General features: G+C 37.0%; 1 protein-coding gene across 1 annotated transcript in view; it reads right to left on the minus strand.

The window, feature by feature from the left end:
• Nucleotides 1–14,172, minus strand: part of ARHGAP42 (Rho GTPase activating protein 42) — a gene marked incomplete at its 5' end in the record, with an annotated part of 78,721 nt that overhangs the window by 22,257 nt on the left and 42,292 nt on the right. Inside the window, 7 exons of the mRNA XM_010285338.1 lie at nucleotides 2,263–2,368; nucleotides 3,037–3,095; nucleotides 4,344–4,428; nucleotides 5,092–5,166; nucleotides 7,029–7,091; nucleotides 9,035–9,074; nucleotides 11,066–11,144. Coding sequence (XP_010283640.1) covers nucleotides 2,263–2,368; nucleotides 3,037–3,095; nucleotides 4,344–4,428; nucleotides 5,092–5,166; nucleotides 7,029–7,091; nucleotides 9,035–9,074; nucleotides 11,066–11,144 — 507 coding nt within the window. The remainder of the gene's footprint in view (nucleotides 1–2,262; nucleotides 2,369–3,036; nucleotides 3,096–4,343; nucleotides 4,429–5,091; nucleotides 5,167–7,028; nucleotides 7,092–9,034; nucleotides 9,075–11,065; nucleotides 11,145–14,172) is intronic.

Raw genomic sequence — 14,172 nt, forward strand, 5'->3', positions numbered from 1 at the left:
AGTTATGTGAAAATAATACCAAACTTCCCGTGTTTGCCTAGCTGCTGACTATCACCTCAGATATCATATAGCATCATCTCTCTGCAGGGTGCTTTTCAGGATTTGCTAGTATTTGGTTTTTTATTTGTTTTTAGTATGATCTACATCCCACGACATCTAGATCATATATAATTTTGCAGTGACACAAACGTCAAGGTAGGCAGAGATGTAAAGACCTTAAGACCTAAACCAAGAAAAAATAGTATTATCCTTATTTTATAACCCATAGTTAGAGGTATACTATTTTCACCTAGACACAAAAGCATACATAAAGGAACTGAACAGCTAAAAGAAATAAGCAAAAGGATGCACATTTTGAAACTGGATTTTAAACAAAAGAATGAACCAACAGGAGGTTGGGTTTTTTTCATATTTTTCCATTTACATAAAATTAGACAATTTATCTGCCATTTGTTCCTCGAAAAATCTTCACACAGTGGCAGAAAAAAGATGATGAATGAAGATAACTAATACACTCAAGAGACTGATTTTGAATTCAGTCTCATTAGTATTGCTAGCATAAACAACAGCTGGCAAATTATCTGAGAAATTAGAAGGGGTGAATTGAATGTTGGAAAGAAAAGAACTGAAAGTTTTCAGTATAAAACCACAGGATTAAATTTATCAGAAATGAGGATTGCATCAAAGATGTGATAGGCAACAGTTAAAGAGAACAATTAAAGAAGGGAATACTGCAGGCATGCTTTTCTTTGGGAACGCATCTGAGGTCATCATATTGAGAATAAAGAGGCCAGGAGAAGTGGTAAAGAAAGAAATGCTTGCCTATAACTAATTCTGCCTGGAAACAAGTCAGTTCCTATGTATATATATATTTCTAGTTTTGGGGCTTCCAGATTAGCTTTTACAAAATCATTAATCTCTCACTACATATTTTAACTATGAAGAGGGTTAGAAAGCAGTAGATACATTTTTTAGCTAATCAAACCACTCTGTGAGTAAGGAAACTTATGAAACTTGCTTTCTCTGGGTTATCCCATGTAATGAGCTGCAAGGTCTGCCTAATCAGTTTTTCCAATGGAAGCATTCACAGCAGCTCCTTATCATGTTAGTTCTCCAGGGGCTAATGACATGAAGGGCTAAAAATAATTTGCTAAGGCTAAATAATTTCCTGTCAAAGAAATTTTCAAAGTTCTCACATCTATAAGAGCAAGAAAAATTGCATTAGGCTCCACTGTAGACAGCTTACTGCAGGCTGTTTCTCAAGCTGTGATCAAAAAAGCAAAATAGCTGGGATGCAATGAATGGAATGAAAACAATATGGACTCCTCTGGCTTCTACATATCTCAGTCATGTGGGCCTTCTGTGAACAACTGCTGTTTCAGTATTCACATTCCCAGATCATTGATAAATGTACTAAAAAGTGTACAGCATCCTAAATTAGGAAGAATAATACATATGAAAAAGTATTCAGCAAATACCGGTGTCAACTGACCAAAGGTTTAGTACAACTTACATGAATAATGTTTGATGAAGATACAGGACAAAATATAATGTAATGGTATAATAATAGCTAGTGATATAGAGAGACATAAGAGAATAAAAACTTGTCTTTTTTGTTTCACAGCCCATGCTAAGTGTAATTCAGTGAAGACAAAAGGTCATCAGTTCAAAGAAAAACAAATCTTTTCCATTCGATATTTAATTAATACTTAGAGAAGCTGATGAAACAAGAGAGATTCAAAAATGGGTTTGGACATTTATATAGATATCAAAAATGTAACTAATAATGCTTCAAGTTAGCGTTTTCAAATGATACTACACTTCAGAGCTGTTAGAAAAATAAGATCAAACATGAAGGACAAGTAGTATCATATTAGTCTACTCTCCATTTCTGAAACAGTGTGGGACCTCGAGTCAGATTCAAAACAGCATTTTCTATCAACCTTAGCATAGTTTTAGATATTTCTTAAATTTAATTAGTACCAATTCCTGTAGTAAGTAGGAACGTGAACGAAAACATTGAGTGGGTTTATTTTATAAATATAGCTGGTCATCTTGGTGACTCTTTATGGTGTTATTTTTTATTTCGTTTCTACAGTGAGTATTCTTCAGCTACATTGAGAACAGCGTTTTAGAATTTAAATGCAATTTCGAGTGGCATTGTTTCAAATCAAAGAATGGATTAAGCAACACTGACAAATTTGAAGTGGAAATAATCACATCTTACAACAATACCAAAGAGAAAAATTCAAAAATAATTACTTGACCAAGTGCTTGATAAGGATGTCCAGCATCTCTCTGTTCTTCTCTGGTAACTTATGCACAAGCGCATGCACTGCCTCAACTCTGTAGTTCTGATCATCTGACTCTATTAGACAGCAAACAAATATCGTTGATAAACTGGAACATATGCTAAGATGCATCTACAAATGGCACCAATGCCTGTACACTAATACACACATGCATTACAAGAAGCCAAACAGAATTAGCCTTTAAAATGATAAGGACAGTTTGATTATATTTATTACAACGTTCTAAAATCTGTATTTAAGTAACTTGCCAAAAGCAGTTACCACTAATACTGTAACCAATGAAATTTGTGTCAATTTTGACTGATGCGCCACTTCAGTGAAATCCAAGATTTTACTCCTTGATATTGAAAATATCTAAAATTCTTCAGTGTCTTTTATTCTTATGAAGGCAACAGGAAATGGGGATGAGAGGTATGAATGCTTCGAAAGAATTATCAGCCCATATAACACAAACATATAAATCAAGGTTCAAAATTTCATGCAGAAGGCAGTCACACGGAAAAGATCGGAACAAACCACTGAACAGCTTCATCTAGTGTGAGTTCTCTGTTTTGAGGGCTTTCATGTTGCACTGTGCTGTCACATACAGTGACATGGAAGAACTCAGATCCATGGCTGGATCACTGAATAATAGACCAAGGAGAAAAATAAGGATAGCAACTGAGGAGATTAAGGGTTAGAAATAATATTACTTTCATGAAAGTGTATTTATTATTTTACTTACTAACAGCGACAATGAAATCTTTATGCAGCTTGAAAGTCATCAGTGGTTCTGAAAGACACCTGGTTGTAAAAAAATATTAAAAAGAATATTAAAAACCACACCTTACTTAAAGTCTTTTTGTGATAGCCCTCAACATCTGCATAATGTATATTGGTATGTTGTAGGAAACCCAATTCAGTGATGACTGATTGCAAGTAGTATACAACTCAATCACATACATAGTCTGAAAATCTCTTTGAGTTTAATCTGGTGTCACCATGTAAGCTAGTAAGCGAAATACTACTGGCACTGACTTCAGCACAGAGAATCACTGTTTTCTGGCTTTCATACTGTAGCACAGGAATAAATACAACTGCAGAACATGGGACACGTGGGCTGCAGAAGCAATCTTTTGCCCAAGAAAGGCAAAAACATGATGTAATTTGGGACCGAAATTCTGATCTGAGAGATCCTAGAAGAGTCACCCTCTGAAAGACAGAGTGTGAATTGTGTTATAGACACAAACACACAGCTCCTGCTAGCTCATGTTCCCATTTCACAAATACAGTACCTACAATGATTTGTGCTTCTGAAGATTTACTATAAATTTCTTCAACCAAAGCCAGTCTTTTCAATGAAGTTTACATGAGCATTGCACTGTAACTCCTAGGCTTATTTTCCAGAGTGAATAGGGATTCCTGATGCTACTCTTTGTCAGGTGACCGGTTTAGGAAATCTAGGTTTTTAGAAGGCATAGAACACCCACCAACTGGATTTGATGCTTTTCATTATGTTTCTTTTGAAGTTATATATTGAGACCCAAAAAAGAGTGATCTCAGAAGTACCATTCTTGAAAATTCTGTCTCTTATTAGCAAAAACTTTAAGAGAAAATGATAGTGTGGGAGGGATATGGTGTTTGTGAAGACACCAACAGCATAGGATAAAAACCTATGCTTTTGCAGGAATTTTTATTCTGCTCCAACAATGATGCCATGAAGCCTCATGGTACACAGCTTAAGGGATTCAGAAAAGAAAGACTGAGCACAACATATTTTGTAGTTAATGTAAAAGTCTTTAAATAAAACCAATTAATTAAATTCTGACAAATTTAGGGCTATATATATGGCATGACTATCTTAATAAGGCAGAAAGTGTGTGACAGATTTTAGATTTATTATTACACATAATCACAGGGATATTAGGCAAGATAATAATACACTCAATTATTACCATGCTAATGGATACAAGAAATGTAATAGGATATTAATAAGGATAAGATTAATGGGCCAGAAAAGGAATACTGAGATTTGTGTAGCATCATACTTACCTGAGGTAGTTTTTTAGTCCACTTGTTATTGTTTTATTGTCCCAAAGTTCCATATCAATATCCATATCAGGAGGAGATTTAGGGGCTGGTAGAAAATTGAATCTGTGTTATAGATTGACTAACACACTAACTAGAAAAGCTAATAGATTAGTCATTTAGCTCATGTGATTACTTACTAGCCAGATTAACTACCAATCTGATAAATTTAAATCTTTTAATCTCTGCCAAAGTATTAATAAAAATGAATTCAGCACTCATATTTAGTACCTGTAAACATTAACTATAAGCACTGTATCAAAGTGTAAAGTAAACCTTAATCAACAGAGAATTACTAACGTATTTGGCTTAGACATTCGCAGGCATCAGAGCACCAAATTAGCATGGAAAGTGAAAGACTAAACCAACTGTTTATTTAACAGTTATGCTGTGTTACCGAACTAAGCTTCGGACCACTTCTGAAATATGCCAAACAGATACCGATAAATAGAACTTTAAAGCTAAAAGAAGAAATGCATTTTATCAGTAATTTGCTCATGTTCATCAATGATTGCACGCAGAAATTGAATACTAATGCACACAAGAAACTAGTTAGATGGATCACTCATTTTAAGACTGGAAACTAAATTTAAGTAATTGCATGTACAAAATTGTAAATACTATGACACGATCTTCTGAGCACAGCAGTTAAGGCAAAAGGGACCACAGCACACATGCCGCACACTGACAAAGGTTCACTTCAGATACTTACAAAATATGGTATTCATCAGCTTTTGCACCTTAGAGTTTACACCACCTATTCTGTACAGTCCCAGGATTGTAATACCTACAGTGGGAAAACAAGCACATTGAAAATAATGAAAATATGGTTATTCCAAAACATGCTGATGGAACCTTGGTGTATGTTTTCAAACCATCTAAATGTATTTATTGAAAATTGTACAATTACATTCTTGAGTACTGCTTTGACCTACTGAATTCTCTTCTGGGATGTTAATAAATGCATTCCACTGAATCACTGCACTATATAACAACCCTTTTGCACAGAAATGACCCATAACAGCAAACAACAAGATGGCTGTGAAAAGTGAAAAATAACACCCAAAAGCAGTCTTAAAACACATTACATGTTAACAAGTTAGCTAGACTTCAGTGGAATTACTACGCATCTGTATTTGCTTAGACCATCATCTCTTCCAGTTAAGAACTGACTGACGTTTATAGGAGAAATAATGATTGTACCCAAAATAAAAACACATACTGTATACTGTTGCAACACTGCAGCTGAGAATTTATGCACTATACAACAACCCTTTTGCACAGAAATGACCCACAACAGCAAACAAGATGGCTGTGAAAAGTGAAAAATAACACCCAAAAGCAGTCTTAAAACACATTACATGTTAACAAGTTAGCTAGACTTCAGTGGAATTACTACGCATCTGTATTTGCTTAGACCATCATCTCTTCCAGTTAAGAACTGACTGACGTTTATAGGAGAAATAATGATTGTACCCAAAATAAAAACACATACTGTATACTGTTGCAACACTGCAGCTGAGAATTTATGTTATGCATGGATGCCCATGCAAAATAGAGACAGTGAAGTCCCAATTTACCCAGAAGTTTCAACTGTTAGGTTTTTTTTAATAGCACAGATACTAATAAAAAATGTTTGAAGTGTGACATTCACAACACAGTATTTCAGGATTGCAGTTATGATAATTTTATTGTTTTTAACTGCCTTTTAAAATCAGCAGGATTTAAAAGTCTTCTCTCCACTTCAGGTCTTACCATTTAAAAATTGTCCACTTTTCCTTTGAAAACAACATTCCAAAGTCTCATGTCACTTAGATAACTTAGGTGTTTTTTTCTAACCCCCTCCATTTTATTTCCCCCAGAAAAAAAATGCAAGCTCTGAGTCAGCAGTGTTTCAAAAGCTACATAACATTGTCACCTGAGAAACTGAAATCATGTTAAGCTCAATGTTGCACAGAGAGACCAGACAGCTTCTGGATTAGAAGAGAGTTGCATACTGGTGGTTCAGGGCGTGGCCACGAAAAGGTTATCTCTTTTTGTGGAAGATGATATAGCCACAAATCTTCATTTGAAAGGGGTTAATTAAAAACGTGCTGTGAGTTGCAAGATGTCATCTCATCGGGCAAGTGACTATTATTTTCTTTTTGTACATTCCCACTACTAAAAATGAGTTTCTAAACATTTAAAAAATGGGTAAACCATGCACAAAATGAGTGAATAAAATGACAGGAGTTACGCTCTGCAAAAAAGATGTTCCAGCAGAGAGTATTCATGCCACCTGTTGGTCTTCAGGTTTCATGCCAGAAACCAAAGTTGGGAGCTGAGGCTCCCTAACAGTTTTACGATGAGAAAGCACAATTCGGTGCACACAGATTAAAGACTAAAGATGTGTGCAACTCTGTACTAAGCTAAGTAACATGAAATTACAGAAAATGTTTAAAAGACCTACTTAAATGATATGTTAAGAACAGTTGTTGGAACATGTGGCAACAGTTTTAAGTGTAAAGCATGAGATAAAATGCAAAAAGCACAAACCAAATGATGGACACATACCAAAGCACAGCTGTAAAACATGCAGAATTAATCAAAGTAATATTTGATAAAAATGCTCATAATAATCTAATACATAATTTGTGATTTAATACACACCTCTTGTTTCTACAGCATGAATACATTTCCTCACAAAGTTGAAACCTGCTTCATTTAAGAACACTATAAAAAGAAGAAAAAAGGTAATTCTTTTCTAACATCAGTATACAAAATCTCCGTGTTTAGCTACATTCACGTGTTAGTCAAGAAGGACTGATACACATCTATCCATGAGATTATGATACCTACTCTGTAATAGCATTCTTGTAGATACATCCTTAGCACTCAAAATCCAACTTTTTAATCATTACTATATGAGTAGGAGCAGAATATTCTACTGTCTTTCTCAGAAATCAGTAGCCCCTATATGCATACAGCTGAAAGCTTGTAGCTTGAAAAGGAGATTACCGTACATTACGAACAGAATATATTCATTGGTTTTAGTATAATGACATTCTTTGTTCCTTGCACATGCACATAAACACTTATAAAATGGTTACACAGGAAAACAATCTTTGTTATTGACTTCAATTAATGAGCTTATTTGAAGTGAAAGTATTTCTCATTAATTTTTGTATCTTCAATGCTCAGTGCTCTAACTAGCTAAATAAAGATCTTATAGCAGCATTTTTATCACCATTAAAATAAACACCATCACATAAAAAACATAGTGGCTTAAATTTTAGATTTCCAGAATCTCAAATATACCTCCTATGAAGATGTATGTTCATATCTGACACGTTGCTTGCTCTCTCCGAGAGACGTATACCCACACATATATTTAAATTATTTTTACATATTTCTGGTAATAAGACATATGTGTTAATATAATGTTAATACAATTATACACATAAATCTCATAGTATCTTTAAATATACTTGTTTTATTACTCAGTGTATGTATAATAGATGCATATACACCTAAAATCACAAAGATGTGATGGGCCGAGGCCAGCTATAAGACATTGAACAAGGCCAAGTGCCAGGTCCTGGACTTGGGTCACAACAACCCCATGCAACGCTCCAGGCTTGGGGAGGAGTGGCTGGAGAGCTGCCTGGCGGAAAGGGACCTGGGGGTGCTGGTTGACAGCCGGCTGAACATGAGCCAGCAGTGTGCCCAGGTGGCCAAGAAGGCCAACAGCGTCCTGGCCTGTATCAGGAGTAGTGTGGCCAGCAGGAGTAGGGAAGTGATTGTGCCCCTGGACTTGGCACTGGTGAGGCCGCACCTTGAATCCTGTGTTCAGTTTTGGGCCCCTCACTACAAGAAGGTTGTTGAGGTGCTGCAGCATGTCCAGCGAAGGGCCACAAAACTGGTGAGGGATCTGGAGAACAAGTCTTATGAGAAGCGGCTGAGGAAATGGGTTGTTTAGCCGGGAGAAAAGGAGGCTCAGGGGAGACCTTAGTGGTCTCTACAATTACCTGAAAGGGGGTTGTGGTGAGGTGGGTGTTGGTCTCTTCTCCCAAGTAACTAGCGGTAGAATGAGAGGAAATGGCCTCAAGTTGTGCCAGGGGAGGTTTAGACTGGGTATTAGGAAAAACTTCTTCACTGAAAAGGTTGTTCAAGCATTGGTACAGGCTGCCCAGGGAAGTGGTTGAGTCACCATCCCTGGAGGTATTTAAAAGATGTTGTGCTTAGGGACATGGTTTAGTGGGACTTGGCAGTGTTAGGTTTACAGTTGGATTTGATGATCTTAAAGGTCTTTTCCAACCTAAATGACTCTATGATTCTGTATAGGGATATTATTTCAACACACTGGAATATATTTACATTTAGGTATGCAGAGTCTCTTTTAGAGATTTATTAAATATATTGTAGCTTTGGAGCCAATGAATTTTTCTTCTAATTTATGTTTGATAGTTACACAAAAGTTGAAGGCTTTCTCACAATTTACATAGCTTAGTATATGTTTTTGTATAACCCAATCATGTAATCCAACAAACAGTTATTTCATAGCAATAGAAAGAAAATGTAAAGTAATTAATCTCTCTCACACACACACATCTAGAAACCAGGACATTAAAGAAATCTAGCTATATTTGGTAACTCTACATAAATAAAAAGCTTACTTTCTTCCTTCTTGCTAATAATGGCTGGCAGTGTGTAGATCTGTAAAAAAAAGGGCAAGAGGTCAGTGTTTGTGCTTTAAGTGCTTTATTGCCAGGTTTGTTGGTATTTTTTAAGCTAGCTGCAACATGCTGTGTATTAGCTTGCTGCTAGGGGAAAGCCAACCTTGCCTTCCACCTCCCCTTGATGTTTACACCCGCAGCACTCACCCAGGTTAACAGCCCTGTGCTAGGATCTGAGCAGGTGGAGAGGGCAACGACCCACTGTTTTGGTTGTGTTTGCAATTTTACAAAGCTGATCACCTTCACCTCTGGGGAGAAGGCAGAGGGCCAGTGGGATGTGTCCTAGAAATCTATTCAGGCCAGCCTTGAGATTATGGATTGACTAGGGATTTAATAGCATTAAATTTATAGGCACCTAAAATGTGTTGTAAGTCAGATTTGCAGACTCCAAATGGGTTAAAATTTCAGTACTACGGATCCAATTTCTGTACTGTTTCAGTCAAGCAAGAAGCTTGTAAAAACACTAATCTATCTCATAAAACTGATCAACCATTTTTTTCCCCTTGGACACAGGTCTGGCATCACCCTCATTCAGTGACTATTTAAGAGCATATTAATAGTGGGAAGAAATCTCAGACAAGCCTGTCTCAGTAGCTTTCAACACATTTTTATGCTCTCTGCGGTGCCTTTCAAGACGGTGCTAATTGCTTACTCCATGATGCTGCCCAAAAGCTAGTTTTTCTTTACCAGTGTAAAAACTACCACTTCCCAAATGTTACCTGAACCATGAATCCTATTAGACAATATGCTAGCATATTACTTAAACATTAAATATCCTAAAATAAAATAAGGCCTACAGCTAGTGGTTTTCCCCAGGGATCAGTACTGGGTCTGGTTTTGTTCAACATCTTCATCAATGACCTAGATGAAGGGTTGGAACGTGTCCTCATCAAGTTTGCTGATGATACAAAACTGGGAGGAGTGGCTGATACACCAGGAGGCTGTGCTGCCATTCAACGGGACCTGGACAGACTGGAGAGTTGGGCGGAGGGGAACCTCATGAAATTGAGCAAGGACAAGTGTAGAGTTCTGCACCAGGGCAGGAACAACCCCATGCACCAGTACAGGTTAGGGGTTGACCTGCTGGAAAGCAGCTCCATGGAGAAGGACCTTGGAGTCCTGGTAGACAATAAATTATCCATGGGACAGCAATGTGCCTTGGTGGCCAAGAGGGCCACACAGAGAAGAGTGTGACCAGCAGGTCAAGAGAGGTTTTCTTCCCCCTCTGCTCTGCGCTGGTGAGGCCTTATCTGGAGTATTGTGTCCGGTTCTGGGCTCTGCAGTTCAAGAGAGACAAGGAACTTTTGGAGAGAGTCAAGCGGAGGGCTGTGAGGATGATTAAAGGACTGGAACATCTCTCGTACGAGGAAAGGCTAAGAGACCTGGGGCTGTTTAGTCTGGAGAAGAGCAGTCTGGGAGGGGACCTTATCAATGTCTATAGATATCTGAAGGGTGGCTGTCAGGAGGATGGAGCCAGTCTCTTTTCAGCAGTGCCCAGTGATAGGACGAGGGGCAATGGGCATAAACTGCGTCACAGGAAGTTTCACCTCAACATGAGGAAAAACTTCTTTACTGTGAGGGTGACGGAGCACTGGAACAGGCTGCCCAGGAAGGTTGTGGAGTCTCCTTCTCTGGAGACCTTCAAAACCCGACTGGACGCGTTCCTGTGCAACCTGCCCTGGGTGATCCTGCCTTGGCAGGGGGGTTGGACCAGATGATCTTCAGAGGTCCCATCCAACACCTACCATTCTGTGATTGTCTGTGAATAATATATAAATAAAGGCTTAAATTCACTAATAGTTCTGCTTTTCTACTTTGTACCTACCTTCACTGTATGTTTCCAATAGTGTCTCACGAAGAACAGAACTGTATTTGCCTGTACAGTAACAGGCTATCTGAAATGTATACTAGCTTCTTTCTTAAATACATGTGCCACAAAACTGTAAAAAGGAAATGAAAAAATATCCTTACCGGTTCCTTTCCATCCATAGCTTCGAGCCAAAGTTTTCGGTTGGATTCTGAAAAAGCTTGCAGAGTGATGATTCCTGGTCTGTCAAAAACACACATATACTGAAGTTACTAATTTCTTTTTCTCAAACAGTATCCAAAGTCAGAATCCAAACACATATTGACATGAAGTGAATACATAAAAGACAGAAAGAAGTTAAGAAAGTTGATGGCTTCTGACATAACACAATAAAGTTGAGCTAGATTTAAAAACAGGTCTGTTTTTTTAAAAGTTTGGTACTGCAATATGTACTTTTGGATGCCTAGTCCTAAGTGCTACAAGCCTCTAGTAAGTATTAGGCACATCTGTATTCCAAGATGAGTTATAGACCTGCAAATGGATTCCAATACAACCCATTTTTCAGTGGGGAGATGCTTAGGGTGGAAAACTTAAGGGCAAGATACATCACCTCAATTTGACTAAATATGTCTATGCCTGATCTGGTTATCTACATTCCTTTCATAGCAAATGAAGAGAATAGGTACATTTAATCTAAAAGTCATTAAAACCCAAAATAGATATCCAAAGTCGGTCAAAAGAAATATGCCCTAAAATGGTTGCCTAAAAAGTGGGCTTTGAGATAGTATCTCAAGTATGGAGATGTAAAGCCAATTGAGCTGAGTACTGGTCATGGTGCAGGAATTTTTTATTTGAGAGGATTCAAAAAACTGCTGTTATTTCTGCTGGCTGTGCTCTAACCGCTACAACAGAAGTTAAAAAAGTGGCATATCCTCTCTGTTGATGAAGCTTTGATATTGCATAGGAAAGAGTCATGGGAACTAGTGAAGTGGTGAGGGAACCAATTTCAATCTTTGTTCCTGGAATGATATGAAAAAATGTGTAAATACAAGGAATTAGTCTCTATTTGTGATCATAGGCAAATGAGCTCTTTAAGAAATGCTTTGAAATGAATTCACTGATTTGCCAACATAGAAGGCCCAAGAGACAGCCCATTTTAAAAAGTCCTGCTTCCACACCAGTGTAGTGTATCTCTGCTCAAAACTCTCAACAGACTGTCCAAAACTGTGATTTTTCTATGGCAGGTTCACAAATAAAGGACACCACAGTTTTTACTAGGTATTCATCTTCCACTATAAAAATAACCAAAAAACCACCATCCCCTCCTACCTCCTCCAAAAGGCCTACATTGTCACCTTGTTTTTAAAAAGCATGCAAGAAAGCAACTGGACAAACAAAATATCAAAATGTGTGTTCACACACGTACACCAAACCATTCGAGGAGCAGGCCCTGCCCTTTTACCTAAAACGGCAAGTTGAGTATTTTGTTTTCTATCTACTATCACAAGTGTAAAAAGATACAGTTAATCCAGATTAAGATGTATAATTGTTTTTCTCTTTTCTTAAAAGTCTAAATTTACTTATGTTTTAATATTCCATCTTACCATCTACCCACAGATTCTTACCTAGAAATCTTCCTCTCAAAAATACTTCAGAAATAGAAACAGACTTTTTTTTCCCTTCTTTCTGTTGTGACTACTGCTTAATATTTCAGTTGGAAAATTGCATTTATACTTACAGCCCCTTGGACAGCATGTACAGAAAGAACAGAAATTTCTGAGTGTCATTTTACTTCAAGCTTAGAGATATCTGCTTTTAGCTCTGTGTTTCTGATATAATCTGTTGGCCAAGTTTTCAGTCATAGTATAGCATGTTTTAATAGTCAAATATCTAACACTATCATCTCCAAATACTAGTTTTCTTGAGGAAAAAAAAAAAAAAGCCCAAACCAATTTCAATACATTTTGAACTAACTTCCTCTCTAGTTACTGAAATAGTTGGTAATTTCTCAGAAATTAAAATTACATTCAAGGTGAAACACATTTTTTGATGTTACCGTTTTATATCGCTCCAATACAAATCAGACGGTGTAACCTCTAGAATAGTTTTTAAAAGAAGTCTGAGCTGAATGAAGGTGTGAAAAACACCTACGTAAATTTGTAATCAATTATGTCAATTAGAAGGACTCACAGTGTGTGTTCTCCATTAGTTGTTCACAAGTGTTTCTTCCAGTTAACATGGTTCTTCAGTGAATGAGATTCGCACATAAGTCTGCACGGTTTTCCAATGTTTTAATGAGATAATATTTCATATAATGCTTCATATAATGTTGCATATAATAATGCAAGGAGAGAATTAGCTCTGTGGGATAAGGTGTTTGGAGACAGAAGTTCCCCATAAAATCTTGCAACAAAATTTTGAAGACTGGTGTAGCTGCACGTTTTTAAAAAGAGTTTTTTCATGATGAAAAGTCATACCCTCATGTTACGAAAGAAACTTATCTTTTACTAATGTCAATTACTTGTAAAGATTTCTGTATTTTGCAAGTGATGTCCAACATTTTAATCCAAGGAAATTACATTAAATCTTGAATTTAAAATTAGTCCCAATGTAATCATTACCACACAGTATTGCAGCACTGTGTTTATATGAACTCGCTCACATTCTTAGTCATTAGTGACATCAGTAACAGCCACTGCATCTTCTCTTTCTTAGAGCAAACCCATGTTTTACCAACATGACATTCAGAAGGTATTAATGTTGCCCTTGTATATGAACTCCCACCAAATATTTCTAGGTATTTTGTTGTCTATTTATCGCCTCTGCTGACTTGCAAAAAAATTCACTACTTCCCTCCTAAATACCAAATCCATCAGAAAAGTGAACTTTCTATCAGCCTGTGAAAATTACATCCTTACAGTAATGACCAAGTAACTTTGTATTCTACTCCCTTTTCAATCTCCTGTCCAAGTTCACAGAATGCCTTTAACTTATAGGCCATACCCATTTGTAATCAATCAAAATGTCCAAAAGGAATAAACAGTATGTAAAAAGTGCCTGTAACTATGTCTTTGGTGAGAACGTGAGGAACTGCAGATAGAACTAATTGTTCTATGCAGTTTTGTTGAACTGCGGAAGTTCTAGCAGAGAGAAAGGACAACACTCACTTGTGAGTACATTACAGTGGTACTGCCACAGTAATTGGCCATATTTTGCAATAAATGCAATTCTACTTAGAAAGAAACAACTACCAATTTCAAACTCAACCTGT

This window comes from Phaethon lepturus, unplaced genomic scaffold (assembly GCF_000687285.1).
Source record: "Phaethon lepturus isolate BGI_N335 unplaced genomic scaffold, ASM68728v1 scaffold5654, whole genome shotgun sequence".
Classification (NCBI taxonomy): Eukaryota; Metazoa; Chordata; class Aves; order Phaethontiformes; family Phaethontidae; genus Phaethon; species Phaethon lepturus.